Below are 27,556 nucleotides of genomic sequence, written 5' to 3' on the forward strand. Positions count from 1 at the left end.
GCATGTTGTTCTTAGCTTAGGACCAGAAGCCGCTCTGTGCTCTGCTCTGAAACTTCAGGTGAGTGGCCATAATACAGTATATAGCCATATATACTGTCCTGTCTGGTGATCCCTTTATCATTTCACTATATGATAACTTACTTTACTATGTGAGTGGCTGCAAGAGTTTTTTTTATCTTATTTTCTATGTTTATGTTATTGGAGCTTTTCTAGAAGACACTACAGTATATATTGAGGAGCAGACATATTAAATGGATACATTGCATTTCATATTATGATTACTAGTATTATTATTATTGTTGCTGTTACTTATATTATTTAACTATTAAAAATGTCTGCACAGATCCCTTATACATTGCTGTTATATCTCCAGTAAATTTCGCATTCTGTCTTAGTTTACACACACATATATTAGCTTTAGAAAAGTAAATAACAGAAAATATTAGCTTTAGAAAAGTCCAACATGCAATTGTTGTATACTTATCAATTTATAGATAACATCTCTACCCGCCCACCACCTAATACATTCCTGAACATTACGTATAACCTTGTATATATACACAGCTGTATACTTGAGGACAGAGACATAGCAAAGCTTTTCACCTGCAGTTTAGTTCACTGTCATCAGTCTATTTGAAACAGTAAACACCCTGACCTAGGTAAGATAGAGTCAGGGGTGTAAATTGAGGGGGTGCAGTCGCTATGGGGCCCAGCAGCCTTAGGGGGCCCATATGCACTGGCATCAGTAATGAGATTGCAGCTTCCATCTGGCCCATAAACCAAGGAGACCCACAGATTACCCTAACCAGACTAAGGTGGATTAAACTCCTTACCCCCCGTAACCATCACTATCGAGAATTCACTGAAGGGATGAGGTAGGGGGCCCCGGACAAAAGATTGCACCAGGGCCAACAAGACTTTAGTTATTCTACTGGGTAGAATATTGATTTCTTCTTCCCTAAGGCATGCCCCCGCCGCCAGACGCAACACCCCTGGATGAAGGGGATCTAGTGGACCAAGTGCCTTCTGTGTTGTTGAGCACCCAAAAGCTAAGCAAAGTTTAATGCACGCCGTGGCGCAAAATGTTAAAGGGATTTTTCTGCCATTTACAATTTTACATAGTTGAAAAGATTTTCTCTGATCATCTTAATAGTGACAGATTTTAGTTTTGATTGGTTGCCAATAGATATGACCGTGACTGTGAGGAATTTCTATGGTCAGATACTTGTCAGGAACCCAGACAAGATTTCTGTATTTCTTAAACAGAAGAATGGAGGGACGCTACATACATAAGAAGATAACCTGACCACAATAAGGAAATTATGTCAGGGGTAAAACACCCCATACTCAGGATGGGTGGGAGTCTCAGTGGTCAGACCCTCACCGATCAGCTATTTATACGCTATCCCTTTAACTTTTAATCATTTACAACGTTCACGCTGGTTATGTTCAGGGGAAATCCCTTTTAAGATATCACACTGCGCCAAGTTCCCAGTGAAAGTAAAACCTTTGCTACCTCTGTACTCTGCCTGTTCCTGGTTGCGTCCATACAGGGCAGGGCAGAAATCGGAGTCTTGGATTTGAAGCTCAGGTATGCTTAGCTATGATACCATATACACCACTATAGGAAAGATATTCAAGGAGTTGTAAAATATATTGTCGCTGTGATGTAAAGGGGAAATATCTTCTTGGTAAAACAACACAATGACATACAACTTCACATATGGTAGATGTGTGCTGCAATCTTATTTTGATTATCTCTTTAAGGGTGGGTTCACACTATTGTTACTTAATGTCTGTTACTCTTATCCGTCACTAAAGGGAGGGCAATATACTATCGGAGGCTGGGGGAATATATTTATTTTTTGGGGACTGGGTTTAAGATTTATACTGTGTGAGGGCCATAAGGGGTTATTATACCGTGCATGACGTCTCTAAACAGGATATTATATGATGTGGGGGCCCTAGAAAGACATTGTACAGTGTGTACAGTTTGATGTTATGTAGAGGTCGGTGATATGTACAGTTTTATATTATGTACAGTTGTATGTTACGTGGAGGTCAATGTACAGTTGTTGTTATGTACAGTATTAGTTAATATGCAGTTGTATGTTATGTACAGTTTTATGTTATATACTGTTTCACTGTATGTTCAGTTTTATATTATATACAATTTGACGTTATGAAGAGTTTGGATTAATTTGTATTTTACAAGCCTGTTAATATCCAATGAAGAATTTCTTTGTGGTTAATCCAGGGCTATATCTTGGATTTTGCATGTTTTGGGTTATTCATCATGATGGACAGTTGAACAAAATTCCTTTATGCCCATGCTTAGTCAGACTATGGAATTTCCTACCGCTGAGTCATGTGACCCGCTCTGGTTTCTCTTTCGGAGTGTGACTATGTTTTTAAGCAGCCTTGTCTTCCTTCTCATATTCCAGGCTCTGCAGAATACATATGAGCTTTTTCTCAGCAGTATACGTCAAGAAGATTTCCTGATGTATAGCTAATGGAAGGCTTTGGCGTATGCTGCTGTATACTATACTGTGGCATACGTGGCCGTAGACTCCCATCATGAAAAAAAAAGTATGTTTTTGCAATAGCCCTCATGTAGGAAAGTGCTGACTGTTGAAACTATGTTGAAACTATGCTGATACTTGTAGTCCTGGGGTAGACCATAAGGAACCTCTTTTGGCCTCTCTCATGAAAATTGGGCTCAGATGTCATACTCAAACACTATGTTATTTTACCCATGTGCCAGCTGTGCTTTTCACTAACCCATACATTGACGTGAATAGAACAAGCTTCTAATACAGACAGGGCTGGCGTTAGGGGTGGGCAAACTTGGCAATTGCCTAGGGCCCCCGCAGCGTAAGGGGCCCCCTGCGCTGTGCTGCCTAATATTTAACTGTCTGTCCCCTGTTGTTACTCTCAGGTCCCTGACTGTGTGGGCAGCCGCTGGACTGTGCAGTCATTTGTAGCTGCGCAGCGGCCGTGCAAGCAGGGACTCCGGGGAGGGCTCTGTATGATCTCAGCTACTGTGTGCGATGTTACGAGCAAGAGCCTGTAGAAGTCCCTCCTCCACTCCAGCCTCCAGCTCAGCAAGGGGCGCAGGGTGCAAACAGATTACTTAATTACATCAATGCAAACTGTCTGCAGATAACAGGGGCAGGGTCCTGACTCCTGCTGGGGTGTGTAAACGTCAGAGTGCAGTGGATAGCTGGCAGTCAGAAAAGAAGGAGGAGCCATCCCGCAGGAAGTGGCTTGGAGGGTAAGTATAATGGGGTAGAGGGGGGGGGGGGGGTAATAGTGACAATCCATTTTTAGAAATGGGGAAATGGACCGTCACTGGATAATCAGAAACTGTCCCCGGGGTGGTCACATGACTGCCCCAAGAATATGAGTAAATAAATATTTTTTTACTAATTATCTCATTTAGAAAGTAGGGGGAGGGTGTTTAGATTAGTGCAGCCCCGACAACTCCTTTAAGTGTGGTCGTATTTTATAACACATTTTTTGGAGAACATGCAGCTACAAGAAATAATATCTGATGTAAGACATAGAAAATGTTTCTAGATAGTAAATACTTGAACTCAAATACCATTTACACTTAAAGAAATAAAGCAAAGAAAATAGTGGGCGACTGGCTGCTTGCAGCAAAGCCCTTGGGGCAAAGAATATACCGACATACCAGACGTGCTTATAGCAATAGTCAACATGCATGATTATAGATGTGCTCTCCCCTGCAGCTATTTCACATGTACTGCTCCAGTATTAGGCAACAGATAAGATCAATGCAAGGCAAAATAATGAAAGTGAAATACAGGAGATTTGGCAGTCGACAAGGTAAACATTCAGAATATGATGTCTAGGTACTGATATGGACAGGAATTATCAGGACCAGGTGGGTGCACTATGTGTGAGTTTATAAAGACCTTCCACCCCCTTAAACAGCTGTTTGCATCCATTCCATTGATTCTAGCATAGTGTAGGAACAATACTACAGAGGCACCAGGGTGAATATTGTTTCTTCCCTGTTACCAGATCCATTCAACTTGTGTAAGTTCCTAAACGGCAGGGTTGAATATAGTAAAAATATATATATACATTATGCACACTGTACTAGAAAGTTGCACAAATCTCTATTATACAAGAGTAACTTGCTTAAAACCGGAATCTCCGTTACACATTCCCTTAAGAAGCTGTGCAATATGTGCTCTTACATTGCGTAATTATTGGCTTATTATAGGTCACTCCAGGGAGAATAATACAAGGGAACGTTGTCAGTATATAAAATACATCAAGCGAGCCTGACCAAACACACGAGGCTGGAAGAGCTGCAGAGGCAACAATGAAGATCATTGGGATACTTGTTCTTATTTCTGTGCTGCAAGTGATTCATTCATCAAGAGACTCGCTAGTAAATATTGTAAACAATGGATATGAAAACATTATCATTGCCATAAACCCAAAGATTCCTGAAAACAAAAAGCTCATTGAGAATATACAGGTAACTTTTCTTTTCATTTCTCTCTTTCTACATATTGTGAGTAGGTGACAGGCAGAGTGCTGGGGTCCCGCTATATTAGCCCCAGGTTTCTGACCTATGTGTGGTCCAGGGCGGGTCTGGAGTAGGCCTCAGCCCAGGTGTGGGTCATAGGATTATTAATGGCTCATAAAAGGCTGTAGAGTCTGCACTTTGGGGCAGATCCAGGGAGTGAGAGGAGGTGTATGGGTCTGTCCTGTTACTCTGAGTCTGATGAGACTGTATAGTGCTTATTGGTTTGTTCGTGTGGCTGTTAGTAAGCCACATGTATAGTTAATTCGCTGTTAGTTAGTTGCTCAGACGAGCAGGATTTTGTTTCTTATTGTTTTGCCTAAAGTTAAGGCTGTATTTTATTTTGCTCATTTTAATACTGACAGATATCTCATGTGTATGACCAGCCTATTACTGACAGATATATATATATTTTTTTTTAATGTAGATTGTGAGGCCCATATAGGTATCACAATGTACATTTTTTTCTCCTATCAGTATGTCTTTGTAGAATAGGAGGAAATCCATGCAAACACAGAGAGAACATACAAACTCCTTGCAGATGTTGTTCCTGGTGGGATTCGAATCCAGGTCTCCAGCGCTGCAAGGCTAACCACTGAGCCACTGTTTCGCCCCTATTACTGACAGTTATCTCATGTGTATGACCAGCCTATTACTGACAGACCTCTCATATATATGGCCAGCATAACATTGGCCATATGGAAATGTGCGCAAAGCTGGAAATAAAAATGTGTTTGTTTTTTTTTGTCAGAAAATGGTAAAGGACGCTTCTTCCTATATGCTGAAAGCTACAGAAAACCGATTGTATATTAGGAGTGCAAAAATTCTCATTCCCAATACCTGGCCCACTGACAGCAAATATAACAGGCCAAAAAGAGAGTCTTATGACAAGGTAAGCCATGTATATGAAGGAATTTCTATAGGTGTTCCAGCTCAGCATGTTAAAACTTGACCTATAAGTAAACGTGAATGTATAATGATTGCTCTGGGATGACAATTGGATGTTACTCCGACTATCGTCCAAGGATATTCTGCTGCAAACTTGGCCCCAAATTGTATACGCATTCAGTCATGTGATGGGGTCTAAGGCTGATATTGCCATAGCTGATTTTTTTTTACTTGTTCATCTTTTATTAAAGGCCGATTTTATCATAGCTGATCCTTCTATTTATGGAGATTCTCCTTACACCTTGCAATATGGTGGCTGCGGCGAAAGAGGAAAATACGTCCATCTTACACCAAACTTTATGCTGAATGACAGAATACTGACTATATATGGACCGAGAGGTAAAGACAACTAAATATATTATTATGTTGTTTGTGAAAAGCTGGAGCCAGAATTCATGGAGATAGTCTATAGGGGAATCTACTATTTTGGTACAAAAATTGGCTACTTTTTGAATTTTTGTGTCGTGTTTGCCAAATTTTATTGAAAGTGGGTTTGGTGGAGAGAGCATGGCCTTATTGGCCCAAGTATAGCCCGAAACTATGCCAGGTTATCAGACTTGATTAGAGATGAGCGAACAGAAAAATGTTCGAGATTCGATATTCGTTTCGAGTAGCCCCTCAATATTCGACTACTCGAATCGAATATCGAACCCTATTATAGTCTATGGGGGAAAAATGCTCGTTTCAGGGGTAGGCAACGTTCGATCAAATTATACTTACCAAGTCCACGAGTGAGGGTCGGGCTGGATCCTCCGAGAAGTCTTCTCCATGCAGCGTCCGCGCGGCATCTTCCAGCTCTTCATTCACTCTGCCAGGAATCGGGTCTGGGCAGAGCCAACTGCGCATGCCCGTACTACAAGCGGACTGTATAGCATTCGGCCAATCAACGCTGGTTCTGCATCGAACTTTTACATTCGAACAGTGAGTGGTACTCGATCGAGTACTACTCGCTCATCTCTAGACTTGATATTTCTGGTATACAGACAGACAAAAACAGGTAATAAATTTATTACACGTCATATTAGTAAGCTCACTGTGGGTGAAGACTGAGTATGAAAGTTCGGTCTTCAGTAAATTTCCCCTATGACTACTGTTCTCATAGAGATTGGCAATGTAGAACTTAAAAACATCCTTCTGTGGTCAACACTGTGTGAGTACTGCAGATAGTCATGTCATGGGAACAGAGAAAAAAATAGTTTCGTTTTTTTATCTTTTCCCTTCCATCATTATCTGCCTTCAACAGAAACCGAGCTGCATATACTGCAGAGAGGAAGATACTGAGGAGTTACAGTGTTATATATTCCCGGAAATACTTCATAGACAGCTGGAAATAGATAATAAGAGATGAAATTAAACAATGCTACAGGGTCCCTAGATGGGGAATTACCTGGTAATACATGTGACTGGTGCGGTACAGCATGGTGTGGGGCCCCACGTTGCGGAAATGCAGCTTTTATTGTTGCAGATTTTGCTGCAGTTTTTTGAGCCAAAGCCAAGAATGACTACAAAAGGAATGGGAAATATATAGGCAGTTCTTATATTTCTATCTTCTGCTCAATCCACTCCTGGCTTTGGCTCAAAAAACCACAGCAAAATCTGCAACAAATAAAGTTGCGGTTCCGCAACATGGGGCCTTAGGGTTGGTTCACACTAGCGCTTGTATTCCGTCCGCAAGGAGTCCACATGAAGACCCCCCCTCCCGAACGGAATACCAACGCTAATGCAAGCGCTGTGCAGTTAAGCACACGGAGCCCATTATAGTCTATGGGCTCTGTGTGCTTTGCAAGCACATCGCTTGCAATTGCGATTGCATTCCGTCCGGGGGGGGAGGGTCTCCATGCGGACTCCTTGCGGACGGAATACAAGCGCTAGTGTGAACCAACCCTTAGCCTAAAGCTGGTTTTGAGTCCAGCAATTTGAGAAGCAATTGATAAAAAAACGGCATCCTTAGAAGTGATCTTGTAGACATTTGCCAGTGTACCAGTATCCATTCCGAATTTCCCATCCCCATGTACACTCAAGTCTGCAAAGTGAGCACATGTTGCTTAATAATAATCTCTATTTTGGCCATCAGGCCTTGTGTGAATAAGTCTTTATATTTAAAATATTGCAATTTAGGCCCCTAAGCCTAAAATACACTGTTACCTGTGCAGTGGTCATTCCACAGAGGGGGGAGTAGATTTGCAGTAAAATCACCTATTGTGGATTCTGTGTCTTATCTACACATACATCATATAGTGTCCTGTTCATCAGTGTGCTGATAAGTGAGGTGGCTGCTGCAAAGAAATCTCCTATAGAAAACGGGAAGTCTCAGCATATTATTTGGCTTAGAGTGAAAACGGCAGGATTTGTATGATTTTATAAAAATAAATATAGACAATAACATGGAATGTAAAACATACGCTAAAAATGTATATAATATATTTAATCTAAAATTTCCTTTAAAGATAGGGTATTTAATGGTGACGCATTCCCTTTAAGATACCTCCACTCATTAACTATCACAATATCCTCCCCTTTCAAAGGCCGCTCATGTAATTCCAGATTGATAGATGCTCTTTGATTTCTTTTTTTTACAGGTCGAGTGTTTGTCCATGAATGGGCTCACCTTAGATGGGGAGTGTTTGATGAATACAATGATGATGTTCCCTTCTATTTAAGTAAAGTGGGCAAAATTGAAGCAACAAGGTAAATACAGTTTTGGTAAATGAGGCCCTACATGTCTTTTAAAGCTCCATCCATGTGAAGATCATTAGGCTGGGGCCAATAGACCTTCTATCACAGGGTTGGGTCAAATCTTAGTTCCCCTCTCCGAATGCAAACAGCACTTTTCTCTCCACATGTTTCGTGCGGAAACCAAGTGGACACCACACAGACCCCGTTATAGTCTATGGGGTCCACGGGTTTGCTAAGGTAACACCTTTTTTATGTGGATTAGGTTTTCGTTCAGGGGGTCCCTAAACGGAATACCGAACGCAGATGTGAGGCTAGCCTTAGTGTTAACACCATTCTATACACAGAGCAAGTCAACCTAAGGCCGGGCCCCTACGGGACGTAAACACTGCGATTAGTAAAAATCGCGGTGTTGTACAGTGCAGGCAAAGTGGATGGGATTCATGCAAATCCCATCCCCACATTGCTGAAAAAAACGCAGCGCGGACACGCTGTGATTTGCAAAGCCGTTGCGGCTTTGCAAATCTCAGCATGTCAATTATATCTACAGAAACACTGGCGGCTTTCCCTAGATATAATGTTAAGAGAAAGTCTGTGGAGGAAAACTCTGTGAACTTTCTCTTAAAAGCGCTGCGGAAGGAACTGCAATGCGTTCACGGTGCGATTATGGCCTGTGGGGCCTTAGCCAAATAGTAATTTGCCTAAAATGTGCTTGATTTGAATACATTTTATTGCACTACCAGATAGGTTTGAGTTGTCTGTGAGGCCCTTTGTGCGTGCCCAGTCCTTACCAGTGTTATCTTGTATGCATTAGATACAATTCACTGGATTTCTTCTCTAAATTCCCCATACGTGACCTTAATACACTGAGATCATTGTTGCTACAACATCAGCCAGGTAAAGTTCCTTTAAGGTGAAGCGAGAAGAAAAGAAACCTCTGCTAACTCCATGCAAGGGGAAATCTACCAGTTGCAACTTCCTTGTTTTATAGTGTGACATGTAAATGAAACCTAATCTTACAGCAAACATTACAATTTTTCCCATTTATCACAATAGCTATACAAATAGCAAACAGAGCTCCATTGATCAGCCATAACAGTAAAACCACCTGCTAATATTGTGTAGATTCCTTTCATGACATCAGAACAGCTCAGGTTAGTCAAGGCGCCGATTCTATAAGACCTCTGGAAGCGTCCTGTAGTATCTGGCACTGCAACTTTAGCAGCTCCGGTTATTTCTCCCAAATCTTAACAAATGCCAGGCTTGTTGCTTCTATGCTACTCATTACAGTCATAGTCATTTTTTACAATTTTTAAATCATTTAACCCCAATTTTGTGGAACAGATTACACTGTGTGGGGCTCACTGTGGAGCAAATTGTACTGTGTGTCGGCCTCTGTGGAGCAGATTGTACTGTGTGTCGGCCTCTGTGGAGCAGATTGTATTGTGTGTTGGCCTCTGTGGAGCAGATTGTACTGTGTGTGGGCCCTTCACTATTTTTATCACATCGTATCTGTTTTATAGCAGACAAGTTATATTATTACAGACCATGTGTAATTATACCCAACTGTGGATCTGAACAGTATTAAGGTTCATTTGCAATGTTGGCACCTTGTGATAAATTATTGGGTTTTGGGTTGCAGTTTGGGCACTCTGTCTCTAAAAGGTTCGCCATCACTGGCCTATAGCATGTGTAGGCTCTGAGTCCATGCAATAAAGCTGTGTGCGGAGAATTATCTACAGTTTCTTACTGGTCCCAAACATGTAATGCTATATGGACTGCAGTGATAGTAATACTGGTATTATGTGCCCTACATGTCTAGAACACACAGAATAGTTATGGCTGCAGATAGAACCAGAACACTGTAGGAACGATCAGGAAAATGCCTGTATTAGATGATGAGAGCAGCGGTACGTGGCCTTAGTTTTTTAGCATATCCCATAGGTGATCAGTTGGATTCACATTTGGGGAATTTGGAGTTGAGGTCAACACATTTCTCAAACCATTCCTAAAAACAATTTTGTAGCTGTCAAAGTAATGTCTACATGAATGTCTGGACCCAAGGTTTCCCAGCAAACCTTATCTAGAACATAACACTACCATTGCTGGTTTGCCTCCTTTCCAAAGGGTGTCATTTTGTCCGCAGCATGGGCACTCTGATTGGGCTATGTACAATACACTGGTTGTTCTGAACCCTTCTTATCATAGCCAGCATTAACCTTTTATGTCCTGTTAGGCTCTTTTTATACCATGGGAAATCTTCCCAATGGGAATCTTGGCCATATATGTTTAATGGATGCACCTTAGGCTATAGGTCTGTTTCTTTGACCATCTATTAATAGAATGTATCATATGTTTGTATGTTTCTCTCAGTAGATTGAAGTCTATGGAAAAACAATAAAAAACGGCTACCAAATGGCTGTGAAAAAATGGACTACATCATCCGTTTTTCATGGCTGTGTTTTACAGCATTCATAGGAAGCCTTAGGCTAGTGGTCGTAAAGGGAATGGGAAATAGCTACCAAGCCCATATATTTTTCCCTTTTGCTCAATCCACCCCTCAGCCTTAAAGAACTGTCCCATTAAAAAAAGTCATAGTTATCAAATTGCAGACCTGAACTAGAAATAATTTAGGGTATTTTTAGTCTTGCAGTAGATTTACAATCGCCCGAGATTAATGTGCTTTTTTATTATTTCAGATGTCCCCTGGCCTTGGATGGAGTCAGTAAAGTTGATATTTGTATAGGAACAAAGTGTAAACTAGAAGACTGTGAAACAGACGAAAAAACTGGACTTTATGAGGAGAATTGTCAATTTTATCCCAAGGTGGACCGAGATGTCCATGAATCTGTTATGTATGGGCAAGCGCTGGAACCGGTAAGTTCTCTAGTACTACCTATAGTACTTTATTGTCATGTACTGAATTAAAGGGAGTCTGTCAGTACAACTGAGATATAATCTAATCACAGTACCTTGTATTATTATGCTTAATTCTTGTAAAATTCTCCTTTTATCCTTATGTAAATGAGCAGAAAGGGCTTTAGGCGTATTGCTTTCCACCAATGGGCTGCACTATCTGCTGCTGCTAACTGCTGCTTGTTGCCTTACATATCTTTCCACAGCCTCAGCACACAGTCCTAACTGTATTGTGCATGTCTGATACTGTCTCCATCTGAAGCCTTCACTTCGGGGTGCAGTGTCACATCATCAAACATGCACGGTGCAGTACATTGCAGATCAAATGTACGGTTGTGTGAAGGAAGCCTTTTTAAATTGCAGCGTTTATGTCCCAGCCAAAATTGCACTAAATAATGTATTTTTTAATGCACTTTTAAAGAATGTTACCAGGTAATTTAAAGTCTATAGAGAAAAACACCATGAAAAACTGAATTTTCCCACATATCTTCATTGGCTTTATATACATGTAGAACAAATACATTGACTAAAATATAACTACTAGGTGTTATGCCGTTTTCTGTGCTGCAATTGGCAGGGTTTTTTTTTTAATCTATCCATTCATTTACTATTCTATATTTCTTAGATCCATGCATTCTGCAATGAAAAATCTCATAACAAGGAAGCTCCGAATCAACAAAACAGGTTATGTGACCAAAAGAGCACATGGGATGTCATAATGAATTCTCCTGACATGAAGACAAGCAATCCATTAGCCAACACCGACATTCCCGATCCCACGATCTCCATGCTGCAGTACATGGACAGGGTGGTCACCTTGGTTCTTGACATTTCTGGAAGTATGAATGGGGTAGGTTCTTACTCTTATTTATGAAACTATTCAATGAGTTTTGAAGATGGCGCGTGTAGTACTAATATAAAATCCATTGCAATAAAGCAGACACCTTTTATTACAGCTTAGGCCCCCTTCATATGAAGTTCAAGAAATCCACTCTTCTTCATGTACTTTATGGATCCCAGCATAAGGAAGAGGGGAAATTGTCCTAAGAAAACTGTTATGGAATGTTTTCCCCTTACCCCTCCCTCACATCTGTGTTGGTATTCCGTCCGGGGGAGTCCGCATGGGGACCCCCCCCCTCACCGAATGGAATACCAAATGCAATTGCAAGCACTGTGTGGTAAAAGCACACAGACCCCATAGACTATAATGAGGTCCGTGTGCTTACTGTGCGCTGCCCGCACAAATCATACGGACAGGAAAATAGATCGTGAACTACTTTCCTGTCTGCATGTTTTGTGCGGAGATCTGGTGGCAAGCACAAGGACTCCATTATAGTCTAAGGGGTCCGGGTGCTTTTACTGTACAGCGCCTGCAATTGCGTTTGGCATTTCGTTCGGGGGGTCCCCATTCAGACTCTCCCCGGACGGAATACAAACGCAGATGTGAACCAACCCTTACTCTTACTGATCCTTGTTTTGAGTGGGTGTTCTCCATTATTCTAGCCCATTAAAAGACATATGGAAGACTGTGCTGTGAAAAGGACCTTATTCATGTCATATAGTGCCTTGTACCACCATAGTGTGATGGACCATTCACAGATTCCAAAAGGAAAAAAACTTGTATAAAATCAGAGGAGTATGAAGCTACAGTATGAGTCACTTTCTAAAGTAGATACAGCTTATCTTCTATATCTCTTGTGAAACAATGTCTTGGCTCTTTCCCTTGTCCCCAGGGCAAGCTTGCTAAGATGTGTGTGACTAAAGCAGAATTTTTCAATAGTGACACTGTGAATGTGCATGCAGTGGTGTAACTAGGAATGGCGGGGCCCCGTGGCAAACTTTTGACATGCCCCCCTACCCCCCCACACACACCCGACGCCGAAGACTTCGATTGACCCCCTCCTCCGCACTCTATTATGTCGCTTAGTGAGCCCTGTACACAGTATTATGTCCATTAGTGGCCCCTGCATACAGTATTATGTCCCTTAGTGGCCCTGCAGACAGTATTATGTCCATTAGTGGCCCCTGCACACAGTATTATGTCCCTTAGTGGCCCCTGCACACAGTATTATGCCCCATAGTGGCTCCTGCACACAGTATTATGTCCATTAGTGGCCCTGCACACAGTATTATGTCCCTTAGTGGCCCCTGCACACAGTATTATGTCCATTAGTGGCCCCTGCAAACAGTATTATGTCCCTTAGTGGCGCCTGCACACAGTATTATAGCCCATAGTGGCCCCTGCACACAGTATTATATCCCTTAGTGGCCCCTGCACACAGTATTATGTCCCTTAGTGGCCCCTGCACACAGTATTATGTCCCATAGTGGCCCCTGCACACAGTATTATAGCCCATAGTGGCCCCTGCACACAGTATTATATCCCTTAGTGGCCCCTGCACACAGTATTATGTCCCATAGTGGCCCCTGCACACAGTATTATGTCCCATAGTGGCCCCTGCACACAGTATTATATCCCTTAGTGGCCCCTGCACACAGTATTATGTCCCTTAGTGGCCGTTCAGACAGTATTTTGCCCCATAGTGTCCCCTGCACACAGTATTATGTCCATTAGTGGCCCTGCACACAGTATTATGTCCCTTAGTGGCCCCTGCAAACAGTATTATGTCCATTAGTGGCCCCTGCACACAGTATTATGTCCATTAGTGGCCCCTGCACACAGTATTATGTCCATTAGTGGCCCCTGCACACAGTATTATGTCCCTTAGTGTCCCTGCCGACAGTATTATGTCCCTTAGTGGCCCTGCACACAGTATTATGTCCCTTAGTGGCGCCTGCACACAGTATTATGTTCCTTAGTGGCCCTGCACACAGTATTATGTCCCTTAGTGGCCCCTGCACACAGTATTATGTCCCTTAGTGGCCCTGCACACAGTATTATGCCCCATAGTGTCCCCTGCACACAGTATTATCCCCCATAGTGGACCCTGCACACAGTATTATCCCCCATAGTGTCCCCTGCACACAGTATTATGCCCCATAGTGTCCCCTGCACACAGTATTATGTCCCTTAGTGGCCGCTGCACACAGTATTATGTCCCTTAGTGGCCGCTGCACACAGTATTATGCCCCATAGTGGCCCTGCACACAGTATTATACCCCATAGTGTCCCCTGCACACAGTATTATACCCCATAGTGGCCCCTGCACACAGTATTATGCCCCATAGTGTCCCCTGCACACAGTATTATACCCCATAGTGTCCCCTGCACACAGTATTATGTCCCTTAGTGGCCGCTGCACACAGTATTATGCCCCATAGTGGCCCTGCACACAGTATTATGCCCCATAGTGTCCCCTGCACACAGTATTATACCCCATAGTGGCCCCTGCACACAGTATTATGCCCCATAGTGTCCCCTGCACACAGTATTATACCCCATAGTGTCCCCTGCACACAGTATTATCCCCCATAGTGTCCCCTGCACACAGTATTATGCCTCATAGTGTCCCCTGCACACAGTATTATGTCCCTTAGTGGCCGCTGCACACAGTATTATGCCCCATAGTGTCCCCTGCACACAGTATTATACCCCATAGTGTCCCCTGCACACAGTATTATCCCCCATAGTGTCCCCTGCACACAGTATTATGCCCCATAGTGGCCCCTGCACACAGTATTATAGCCCATAGTGGACACCCATAAACAATTATTATATATTATTTCTGTTCACTGCAGTTTGACCGCATAAGCCGCCTCTACCAAGCTTCTGAAGTTTACATCATGCAGATTGTTGAATCCGGATCCTTTGTTGGAATCGTCACGTTCTCTAGCGACGCTACAATTACGTCCAGACTGGTTAAAATTGTTGACACTTTCCAGCGTGAACAACTAAAACAACTTCTCCCAAAAGCAGCTAATGGAGGCACAAATATTTGTGCTGGCGTTCGCAAAGGATTTGAGGTATGGTATTTTCTATTAAACAGTTTTCCTTGTCATAATCATTTTACAATCTGTTGTAGCCCCAACACACTCGGGAATTCTGTTATAAAATTCTCTTTTTGCCCCGATTTAGGTGAACAAACAAAATGATGGTAGCACATACGGGACAGAACTAGTACTGCTAACCGATGGGGAGGATGGGGGTATCAGCTCATGCTTTGATGAAGTAAAGGCCAGTGGTGCTGTCATTCATACCATCGCTTTAGGAGCCAATGCTGATAAAGGACTGGAACAATTAGCAGATTTAACAGGTACGTTGCAATGTTTCATACAGTGTTACTGTTTGTGTCATTCTATTCTAATATCAGATAGATGCAGCCTGGGAAACATTTGCATTTTAACTCAAATCTCAAATCCTGTAAGTGAAGATTTGCTAAACTTGTACCTGACTTTACAAATAATGACTTAAAAATGGGAATAATAACAATTTGGCGTCGCTAAAAACAAAATCTGTCCTATATGATCTATCCATTGTAATATTAGAACAATACAAGATATTTTATACCACTTTACTTTACGTTTTACCATATTCCATGCAGTTCACTGTATGTAATTATTTGATCGTTAATATTATGAGGCACAATTAAATAAATGTCATTTGTCCACAGGGGGCTTGAAACTTTACGCATCTGATAATGTTGATGCAAATGGATTGATTGACTCCTTCAGTGGGATCAAATCCAGTAGTGGAGATGTATCACAGCAATCCATTCAGGTATGCAGAAAGTAACAGCCTTATGACATGATGCTAGGGACAGGATCACATCAGTCCTTGTACGGCCATTTTTCTCTTCTATTGAAAATAATGCAGAATTCCTCACAGATAGAATCATCTATATATCAACATATATACTATACCAACTATACCAAGCCTCTAAAGCAGATGTGATCCTCACCTAATTCATGAAATCATTAAATAGGTTGTCTCATCACAGACACTCCAGGGATACAAATGATTTTGCAGGGGAAAGTTGCCTTTGCTCATTTTGCATGCGGAGGCCTCAAAAGGGAAAATGTAGTAAGTTACATGCATACGACCAGTCTCATAAATAATAGCCATATACTACATGAATGGACTGGATCTACCAGATTAAGAGATATTTCTTATCAGATGAGAGTGCCTGATCCTCATGATATCCATATGCCATTATACAGCATATGGAAAGAGATATTAAAGGGGTTGTTCATGAATTTTTAGAAAACCTTGAGAAACACTAGTAAAGTGAAATAAAAGATGATACCCCCTGTCCCTGCCACTCAATTGTCCGCCACCATTGTCCTGTCTAATTCCTGTGCTGGCGGACGTTCTGCACCACATGTGACTGCTGAGGATACTGATTGGCCTCAGGGAGGGAACCGGTGACAAGGGCGCTGTATTTTTTTATGCTTCCCCTTCTCCAGCCTCCTCCAGTTTCTGAAAATTCATGGACAACCTCATTAATATTATGACATTTCACTCGGCTCATGGTTGAAGGATATGAATTTATTCAACAAAATGCCACTTCATGATAGCCATCCATTAGCAAAATGCCATTCTTGAAAGACTGCCAGAATGGGCTTCCTTGGGCCGATCAGAGGAAATGAGCCCACCCTCCATCTTATATAAAACATAGTATTGTGTACATATGGCCTAACCAGAATGGATTTATCCTCCAATAAATGGACCGTACTGACCAAGGATGGGTTCTAAAGTTCCTTTCAAATCAGGTTGTCTTCTGCTGGACCTTTTGGCCTTTTTTTTTTTAGCTTAGGTCTGGTTGGCCATTGCATCCTTGGAATTAATGCAGGAAATTAATAGAGGCAGGGCTGGGATACTTAGATGACAAGTACATGTTACAGGTTCCCTGAAGATTTAATGTTGTATTTTCCATTTCCTTTTCTTATCAGATTGAAAGTACCGCAACATCCATCCAGCCAAACAAATGTCTGACTGGCAAAGTGACCATTGATAATACTGTGGGCAATGACACTTTCTTTTTAGTGACATGGAGCTCTCTAATTCCAAGTATTGAACTTAAAGATCCAAAAGGGAAAGAGTATAAGAACCCCGAATTTGTCAGTGACGCTGTCTCCAAATCCGCTCGGCTCACAATCACGGGCACAGCAGAGGTAACCACACACTACACACAGACATTTCTCTTCCATCATGATCTTTTACATGGATATCATCTACAGATCCTGCTCTCCTCTGTCCAGATCTACACAAAGAGAACCTTTAGATCTTCTGCACTTGGGCTTTTCCGGCCTATATATTGCTGTATTTCCCAGACTGCACTCACAGTATTATAGTCATCTGTGATGCCGTGAGTTGGAGTTTACAGACAGAGTGCAGTCTGGGAAATATGACAGATATACGGACTCTGATTTCTGGATTATAAAAGCCTTTGTGCAACTGACCTAAAAAAAAAAAATCTCATAATTGTCCTAATACCTGAGGCTGCACTTGTAAAAAATTCTGATATTTCCTGATTTCTGTCAAGGACAATATAGAATAGAAACATTATGTAGTGTTAGGTTAGCAGATGCAGTTCCAGGCCAATAGTGAGAACCAGTACTAGATACACTGATCAAAATGGTTAACACGGCACTGTGTGTCCAACACCCCCCGGGCTGCACCAACTCCAACCTCACAATAGTGTTCCCCAGAGCCCCAGATGTTGGGGATGGACTTGGCTGCACTGCTGGGCAGAGTGGTAGGGGTCAGGAAATGCCAAACACACAGCGAACCACAAATCACAGTAAGGGCTCGTTCACATCTGTGCCCGGCTATCCGTTCTGCAGGTTTCCATTTCCTGCACAAAACAGGGCAGGAGACAGAAACCTGCCGGCATCTTTCCAAACCTATTCATTTGAATGGGTTTGAAAAGTGTTTGGCCGTGAGTGCCGGTGAGCGTTTTTTTTTTTTTTTAAATGTAGATTGTGAGGCCCACATAGAGCTCACAATGTACATTTTTTTCCCCTATCAGTATGTCTTTGGAATATGGAATGGAAATCCATGCAAAAACGGGGAGAACATACAAACTGTTTTTTTGCCCTTGGCGGGATTTGAACACCAGGACCAACATGTGGCCCCCCGGTGAGCGTTTTATGCTTTCCGCGGTGAAACGTTTTTTTTTTAAACGGGACACGGAGTCGGACATGCAGTACTCTGTGTCCGGTTTTAAAAAAACAGTTTCGCCACGGAGAGCTCAAAACGCTCACTGCCGCTCACAGCTGGACTCAGCATGACAGGTTTCTGCATGCAGAAGATGGAAACCTGATAACGGAGTCCAGACGCTGGTGTGAACCCAGCGTTAACCAGACATTGAAAACTCTTACCAGTAGATCTGCAGGGTGCAGTGCAGGTCCAAGGAACCAGAAGGCAGCAGGGGGAATTGGTCAGCCGGTGGTATCAGAGGCACAAGGCCAAGTTGTTCAATCCCGTTCGTCAACAAGAGGGCGGCACAGTACGGAGGATAATCCAAAGAAAAGGTCAGGCAGGCCAAGTTGGTAACAGGAGCAGAGGAGCAGTACAAAATCGGTATTCAGGAAGCAGAGGTCTAAAGGCAAGATGGGGTCATAAACAAGCACAGTACAAAAATCAGGAGACAAAGGCAGGGTCAGAGGTCAAGGCAAGGGGTCAGAAACACAGGCAATCAGATAAAAGGAGGAACTCCTGAAGAGCATAAGGCCCTGGTCCGACTTTGGAGGAGACCAACAACCCCCACACATCACTGCAGAGGCTCCAGCCCGACTCCTAACATGTAGCTTTACATCACCATATTCACATATCTTCTATTTGTTATCCTATATTTAATCCATGGTGACCACATTCTGGTTAATGTTGGAGCTCTATCTATCTATCTATCTATCTATCTATCTATCTATCTATCTATCTAACATCTATCTATCTATCTATCTATCTATCTATCTATCTATCTATCTATCTATCTATCATCTATCTATCTTAATCTATCATTAGTATGTAAAAATGTTTCCTTGTACTTAGCTAAGAATCTAACATGCTGTGTACATTTTATTTTAGATTGGAGATTGGGAATACAATCTATGTAACGGTTATTCAGCGGACCAAGTTCTTGGTTTGACGGTAAATTCCAGAGCAGCCAATCCAAATGTACCTCCAATCGTTGTTGAAACATACATGAACTCTGACACCAATACTTATCCTGCTCCAATGATTATATATGCGACAGTCACTCAAGGACTCGCTCCAGTTTTGGGGGCAAAGGTTACGGCTTTAATTGAGCCACAGAATGGAAAAGTGATAACGGTGGAGCTTTTGGACAATGGCGCAGGTTAGTTTTTGTTATATGGTATGTTCTTATACTGGGATTATAATGGGATTCTGGCTAATCCCATCCACACATTGCAGAAAAATATCCGCAGCGGAAATGTTGCAATTTCAAAAATCTCAAATGTTTTTCTAATTCTTAGAATAAATACAACTTTTTCTTGCACACAATGCGGTTTTCAAAAATAGTCTTTGTTGTCCATCTGCTGGTGATTAGTGGTACTGCAGTCCTTATTGTAATTGGAACACTTTCGTTCATTTCTATTGTACTATTTATATGAAGCTCTTTCATATATAGGTTATATTTTAGTTTTCTATGTATATTTTTAAAACTTGTGCTTTCCTTGAAGGTGCTGATATTATCATGAATGATGGCATATATTCCAAATACTTCACCGACTATAATCAGAATGGAAGATACAACTTAAAAGTATATGTTAAGAATCAAGAGAGCAAAGCAAGCATACCACAAAGCCGGGCATTATACCTCCCTGGTTATGTTGAGAATGGTAAGATTATCATTATACAAACTATGGATTAGCCCAATTACATGACATTGGGATTTATTATTGTGCAAATTAACAGTACAACAAGTACGTCCGCTGTAGAAATAAGTGTGGGTCTTGGATCTCTGCTGCAGATCTTCTTGAAAAATACAAGTCCATGATAACAGTGCCAAGTGTCAAAAGTAAAGTTAGTAGGGCATACCCATACCCTAGTATGCCCTTGACTTTATTATGACACATACGATGAGTGCTCTGTCCATGTTTAACTGCAATCTAAAGGCATACCTCCCAACTTTTGAAGAACCGAAAGAGGGACAAAATGTGCGGCGCGCGTAGAGCCCACTTTCGTAGTTGACTCCGCCCACTCATTAATTTTTCATGTGCCCGCACAAAGTATAATCCTCCTACAGTCACCCGTAAATTATATGTCTCCCCTCTATCTCTACCCCAGTTTCATATACACCCTTCATCTGCCCCCAGTTTCATGTCCCTCCATCTCTGTCCCCAGATTCATGTCCCCCATCTCTGCCCCCAGATTCATGTCCCCCCATCTCTGCCTCCAGTTTCTTGCCCCCCCATCTCTTCCCCCAGATTCATGTCCCTCCATCTCTGCCCCCAGATTCATGTCCCTCCATCTCTGCCCCCAGATTCATGTCCCTCCATCTCTGCCCCCTGATTCATGTCCTCTCCATCTCTGCCCCCAGATTCATGTCCCCTCCATCTCTACCCCCGGATTCATGTCCCGACATCTCTGCCCCCAGTGTCATGCCGTCCTCTCCTTCATCTGCCCCCAGTTTCACGTTCCACCTTAGTGTACATATTACACTTACCTTCTCCTCGCTCCCCTGCTGCACTCTGCGCGCCTCTCTCTCTGACACAGTTGTAGATGCGATGTGACATCATCACATCGCGTCTACAAGCCAGTAGCCGGGAGTGCAGTGGCGAAGCAAGGAGCTGAACTGTGTCAGCTCCTTGCTTTAGCCGCGTATGTGTTCAACTCAGATCTGCGTCCTCTGGACACAGATCTGAGTTGAAATCGGGACATACCTCCCTCCAATCGGGACTGCGGGACAAGTCACCGAAATCGTGACGGTTGGGAGGTATGCTAAAGGAGACAGATGTGAGGCAGTTTGTGTAGAAAGGCGCTAGATGAGCTGTAATGAAAGAAATAAAGAGAAACAAGTGTCTGGAATCTCCATGTGAAGAAGCTGGAAAGAGATCCACAACCTGTAAAGATGGTATTTGCAGAATTATGTGTAGGGATCTGCTTTTTTTTTTTTAAAGAACTAGCAGCACTTGTTACTTGTTTTACAGCTCAGCTCCATTGTAGTTGAGCTGCAATACCAAACTCAGCCCATGGAGAGGAGCTGCATTATTTTTGGGGATAGAAACCACTCTCCTTTTGGAGGTCTGCATAGAACATGATGAAGACATTTAACCCCTTAGCGACCCTTGACGTAACTGTACATCATGGGTCGCATGGGGATGTATGGAGCGAGCTCACACGCTGAGCTCGCTCCATACACGGCAGATGCCGGCTGTATAATACAGCCAGGACCTGCCACTAACAGCAGCGGTCGGTGCCCGAGCCGATCGCTGCTGTTAACCCTTTACACACTGCGGTCAAACGTGACCGCAGTGTGTAAACGGCGCCGGCGGCATGGGCGCCGCCATGTTTCGCCGATCGCCGCCCTCCTGAGCGTCACATGAGGGCGGTGATCGGTTGCTATGACAGCCGGAAGCCTATTGAAGGCTTCCAGGCTTGTCTCTGCACTAGATCTATTAGACGATGCCAGAGGCCTCGTCTAATAGAAGTGCTGCGATTCTCCTATTCAGTATACAATATACTGTAGTATTGCAGTGAATAGTATGAGCGATCAGACTCCCTAGGTTTCAAGGTACCTAAGGGGTCTGATCATAAATGTAACAGAAGAAAAAAAAAAGTTTTTAAAAGTATTAAAAAAATAAAAAAAATATAAAAGTTCAAATCACCCCCCTTTCCCTAGATTAGCTATAAAAGTAATTAAAGAACATTAAACATAAACATATTAGGTATCCCCGCGCTCCAAAATGCCCGAACTATTAGAATATTAAAACATTTATCCCGTACTGCGAACGGCGTAGCGGCAAAAAAAATAAAAACAGCCAAAAAGCGTTTTTTTCAACACTTTGCCTCCTATAAAAAATTGAATAAAAAGTGATCAAACCATCAGATCTTTCCCCAAATGGTATCAATAGAAACGTCATCTTGTCCCGCATAAAAAGACACCACAACCAGATCCATACATGGAAATATGAAAAAGTTACAGGTGTTAGAACATGATGACACAAATTGTTTTTTCTATTTTGCAAAGTTTATCATTTTTTTAAAAGTATCAAAACATTTCAAATACTATATAAATTTGGTATCACCGCGTTCGTACTGACACGTAGAACACAGGTAACATGTCATTTGTACCAAACAGTGAACGCTGTAAAAATTAAACCCATAAGAAAATGGCGCAAATGCATTTTTTCTCCAATTGCACCTCATTCTGAATTTTTTTCCAGATTCCCAGTACATTGCGCAGCATATTGAATGGAGCCATTACAAACTACAATTTGTCCCGCAAACAATAAGCCATCATGTGACTCTGTGAACTGAAAAATGAAAAAGTTATGGCTCTTGAAATGTGAGGAGGGAAAAACGAAAATGTGAAACCAAAAAATGGCCTGGTCCTTAAGGGGTTAAAGAAGCATTCCACTACATGTTATTTGTCCTTACCATTTAAAAATGAACCTGCGTCTAGTGTAATATTACTGACAGTTATATTGTCAAGTTATGTGCTCCCCTCCAGAGCACCGACTTCCTTTCTGCCCCTCACTCACTGTTTCCTGTATGAACAGAAGGTCTGTCACAGCCTTGATCTGACTCTAGTAGACCTGCATTGTGAGCCTGACCTCTTGTACATGGAGCAAATGCTGTATACAGAGGAACAGAGATATGTGCTCCAGAGGGAAGCATATTACTTCACAATAAAACTTTCTGTAAGATATTCAATAACATTTAACTACACACAGGGGACCATAAAGTTTTTACCAGAGTTCTTGTATAATACATATCCAGGTATGGGGCAACACGGTGGCTCAATGGTTAGCACTGCAGCTGTGCAGCGCTGGCGCCCTGGGTTTGAATCCCACCAGGAACAACATCTGCAAGGAGTTTGTATGTTCTCCCCGTGTTTACATGGATTTTCTATCATTCTACAAAAGATATATTGATAGGAAAACTGTATGTACATTGTGATCCCTATATGGGGCTCATAATCTACATAAATATATATATATATATATATATATATATATATATCCAGGTATATTTAATAGTAGTATTGAAGTCATAAATACATTACATAACCTCGGGTGAACGGTGAGAAGTGACGTGATACGTTCACTATGACCTATTGTCTATTCAGTTGTCACTATGTTGTATGATGTTGATCATGATGCTCTATGATTTTTTGTCACCCTTAACGGATGTCTCTTTTTCACAGATACCTTGATCGCTAACCCACCAAAGCCAAAAGTTACTGTTGATAATCTGAATTTAGGAAACTTTAGCCGTACATCTTCAGGGGGTGCTTTTGTAGTCTCAAATGTGCCAGCAGGCCCCTTACCAGACGTCTTTAAGCCTAGTAAAATCACAGATTTGAAAGCCGACATAAAAGACCTACAAGTTACGTTGACCTGGACTGCAACTGGTGATGATGCAGATAAAGGAAATGGTACGTGCTCATTGTCACAATATACTACATGAAAGCATCTTATTTACATCTTGTTTGTGATTTTTTTACTAAGTTAGGCAACTAGTATAGTGTTTTATATCTATAGAATTTGACTATATTGGAAACCACTTTATTTGACCTGATGGACTTTATATATGTAACATCTCTGCCTGTTCGGGTCTCTTCACCACCCTCTGCTCGCGTGCTGCGGCGCAGGAGGCGTGTGCAGTTTCGTTCTTGGCTTAAAGTTTTTGGTCGCACTGTGTGAACACGGCTCTAGTTCTGTGATTGAATTTCCACCACACCTGTCTTCTGCCCTTGTTTGCCTCTGTTCATGAAGTGTTAATTCGTGTGATTGACAGCCTGCCTTTCTGTCAACTCCAGGGGCGGGTTCTTCCTCCCTATTTAGTCTTGGCTCTCATTCACACCAGGACTTGCTATTGCCTTGTGCGTACTTGTTCCTTGCTGTCACTATTTTTGCTTGCATTTTGTCCTTGACCTTTGGCTTTCCCTACTGACTATTCTTTGGACACCGATTTGACACTGCATCGCTTGACTGTTACTGACCCTTGGCTAGCTGACCTCCCTTTGTTGTTGTCCGTCTTGTCTGCGTTTTGTGTCTCACATATACAGGAAGGGACCGTCTTCGTGGTTGCCGCCTATTACGTAGGATAGGGCCTGGCAATAGGAAGGGACAGTGAGGGGCTTCAGCTTAGGGCTCACTGTCTCTTGTGTCCCATCCCAGGGTTCTACAGCTACTGGGGAATTGCTGTCCTAGCAATTCCCTAACAATATAAGTATAGTTAGATAGTAGCGTAATATGAACTATATGAAGGAGTTATAGATAGGTATGTATGTAATATACTCTGTAGATTTTGTGTTTTTTATAATTTGCCTTTCTCAATCTTTAGCTTCCAGATATGACTTACGAATGAGCCTCAGCAGTGATACGCTTGTGGACAACTTTGACAACAACACAGCTATCAATATTTCCAGGCTTATCCCACAGCCGGCTGGCTCAAGTGAAGAATTCAACTTTAAACCTCAGGGCATTGCTATTGAAAATGGCACAGTTATTTATTTTGCCTTGGTTGCTATAGACAAGGTAGACCAAAAGTCAGAGCCATCTAACGTGGCAAGGGCAGCTTTGTTCATACCGGCACCAAAACCCACACCAAAACCCACACCAAGGCCCACACCAAAACCCACAAAAAAACCAGGCAATTCAGCCAACAGCATAGTAGGAGCAGGCAACGCTTTGATATTGACTCTTCTCATGACAATCTTGGCTTTCCATCTCTGAATCACAAGTCGAATGGTCTGAAACAAGACTTTGGGTTGCGGCTATCTACAGTGGGACGGTGTAGGTCATGTGCATACGCTTTTCAATAAGATTCTAGAATGGCTAGAAATATCAACCTGTTGTGCAGAAAACCTTATGATGAGTTTCCTCTAGGCTTGAATGAGGCTCATTCAGTCTTAGACAACGTACCACTGTCTTCTTGTTTGGAAATGTGAGACATATACCAGTTCGGTATAACTGAACCAATTCTTCTAAATTGCAGAATTGTTGAGGAGTAAGAAGGCATGGCACTATGTACAGCTCCAAAGACCAACTTTGGTAGGTCTTCAATATATATCCCTTAGGGCGGCCATGTAAAAATGAGTGCCAATTGTATCTTGGACAAAACGAACCGTACATTTTTATGCTAATCCCATGTTAGTCCTACTGGACTGGACTCACAGTAAAAACTGGTATTCTATGGGGCGCTGTTACCATGTTATGCATCCATTTAAAACAACAGATTTCCAATAGATACTTTATTTAGGATAGTTTCAACATTTTACTTTCTAAGAATCCTGCAACAATATAATCTTATAGTTTTGACCACATTCACTATGTACTATGTGACACACTGGGAGAAGTAACTGTGAAGAATTGCTATGGACATTTTGACGATGCTAAACCATGTCTACAAGATACTTGTGGACCCTGTAGCCGCTCCAGACGATTGTAGTCGCCCTCTTGGCCTCAAGAAACTTGATAAACCAAATCTGACAATAATTTACTCAGTCAGAATCTATATTTCTGAGTTGCAATTGCCATATTGTGCATTGATTATAATAGCACTGATTGGTAATTGATAGAAATATTGAAATCAAAATATAAAATGCCATAAAGTGGACGTTACATATTTCTGTAACATATGTCCTTAGGATCTCATGCACACCATGGAGCAATATGCATGGAGTCCCTGCAAATGTTTATTAGGGGACATTTTTTAACACCTTATTTGCTATAAAGACTATCTATGTGATATCACGTTATGGTGATTTTTGTAATTCAACTAGAATGTGAATTAATACAGGGTATAGCAGCAGGCCTGAACATGTATGTGTCTAAGTGAGTACAGTGTTACAATGCTTCTTCCATGTTAAAGCGGAGCGTTCACCACCTCCGTCACTACTTACTCGTTGTATCCTTCAATAGGTGCTTCTCCAACAAAACTGTAATTCTGTAGACCTCACCATTCCTGATTCACTTCAGCACCATTATGTTCCCTTCTCTTATTTGCACGGTCCTGGGTTAGGCTAACCAAACAAGGACCACCCACCTGACAATAGAGAGTATAATTGTGCTGAAAGTAATGAAATGACGGAACGGTGGAGGCTAGGGAAAGCACTGCAACTGTGCCGGAATCAGTGGAGGACGGAGAGAGCCGGAATTCTTGTAAATGATGAAAGTTGCTTTTTTAAATGAGCCTTACCTTGGGCAAGTTTTGCCAAAAATGTTATCTGTAGTTATGACAAATGTTTCAACTTTTTTGATTCCTTCCCCTATTAGTCCTGGTGGAGCAGGCACCCCAAGGTATTTGGGGGGAATGTCATCGCCCTGACAGATGTGCATCCATTTCTGTAGGAAGTATTTACAATCTTGTTGGTCTTCCAGAATAGGGATCCAAGTGCAATAATTTATTTAGCACAACCAATTTTTATTTTCTTATTTATACATTCTCATTGTCTTTGGAGTCTTCCAGAGTAGTGATCCACTGGATAGTTAATGTGCATGGGTTAGATACAGATATACGGCTAAGCTCAGCACTCCGAATATTTAGACTGGTTTATTACACTAGGAGCAAACTAATAGAAAGTGACACATTCTTTTAGTTTGCTCCTATTTTCACGGGTATCAATTAGCCATACATTATTCTAGTTTATTACACTGGCAGTCAGTATTCATGTCATACATAGATGAAAGGATTAGGGTACTGTGCAACGCATGGACGTACAACTGTATCATGAAAAAATGTAGCCAAAGCAGTAGATTCTTCCTGTGCTAATCATGGGCAGCATGAAAAATTGACAGACTCTCTTTTACTCGGAAAGAAAAATTTGCAGAATTTCAGATGAACCGTAGATTTAAAGAAGTGTGTGGATGACGCCCCTACGTGACTTACCTTCATTCAAAGCCGTCTTTCAATTTCCGTATGTGGAGAGATCTGTCAAACCAAACCAGGCAATAGGTTTCAATTCCGCTTTCAATGCTATTGTAAATGACAAAAGACCCAGTAAGAAGATACCTATACAATGAGCATGGTCAATAAATGCATCATTCACATCATGGGGGTAAGGGAAGCAGAGAAAGAGTCTATATTTTTATTAGGAAGATTTCTATTTTTGGTTGTGTTTTTTTTAATCAAATCTGTAAAATACCTCAAATAAATTTGAATGAAACCTTAATGTGTCTGATTCTCTAATGTTATGGCCTTCCACAATCTAGTAGGATTATTTTAGGCTAAGGCCCTACGGAGTTTCTGCTTTCTTTATATCTATAGGGAAACCACCAGCCTTTCTGTAGGTATAATTGATATGCTGTGATTTCCAAAACAGCGACAGCGGACTGTAGAAACACGGTGGTTTTTGCCATGGCCAA

The 27,556-nt window shown here is 41.9% G+C and overlaps 1 protein-coding gene across 2 annotated transcripts; it reads left to right on the forward strand.

Moving 5' to 3' along the window:
* LOC142218403 (calcium-activated chloride channel regulator 1-like) lies at positions 1 to 27,363 on the forward strand. 2 transcript variants are annotated; one of them, XM_075287123.1, is made up of 15 exons: positions 1 to 58; positions 4,253 to 4,513; positions 5,313 to 5,453; positions 5,701 to 5,848; positions 8,089 to 8,197; positions 10,882 to 11,059; positions 11,724 to 11,948; positions 14,798 to 15,022; positions 15,135 to 15,312; positions 15,670 to 15,776; positions 16,949 to 17,170; positions 19,086 to 19,356; positions 19,703 to 19,861; positions 23,392 to 23,622; positions 24,534 to 27,363. In XM_075287123.1, exons 2-15 carry the CDS (start codon positions 4,355 to 4,357, stop codon positions 24,923 to 24,925), a joined length of 2,745 nt encoding a protein of 914 aa, XP_075143224.1. In that variant the 5' UTR covers positions 1 to 58; positions 4,253 to 4,354; the 3' UTR covers positions 24,926 to 27,363. The 2 variants fall into 2 exon arrangements, with proteins under 2 accessions (XP_075143224.1, XP_075143225.1); XM_075287124.1 differs by lacking the exon at positions 1 to 58 and adding an exon at positions 1,541 to 1,591.
* The last annotated feature ends 193 nt before the right edge of the window (positions 27,364 to 27,556 follow it).

Source organism: Leptodactylus fuscus, chromosome 9 (assembly GCF_031893055.1).
Source record: "Leptodactylus fuscus isolate aLepFus1 chromosome 9, aLepFus1.hap2, whole genome shotgun sequence".
Taxonomy (NCBI): Eukaryota; Metazoa; Chordata; class Amphibia; order Anura; family Leptodactylidae; genus Leptodactylus; species Leptodactylus fuscus.

Bases quoted from the DNA above. Each gene is read 5' to 3' on its own strand.
- LOC142218403 (XM_075287123.1), top strand. From the start codon at position 4,355: ATGAAGATCATTGGGATACTTGTTCTTATTTCTGTGCTGCAAGTGATT. The intron at 17,171-19,085 runs GTAACCACACAC...ATTTTATTTTAG, and splicing joins CAATCACGGGCACAGCAGAG to ATTGGAGATTGGGAATACAA. The intron at 19,862-23,391 runs GTAAGATTATCA...TCTTTTTCACAG, and splicing joins CCCTGGTTATGTTGAGAATG to ATACCTTGATCGCTAACCCA.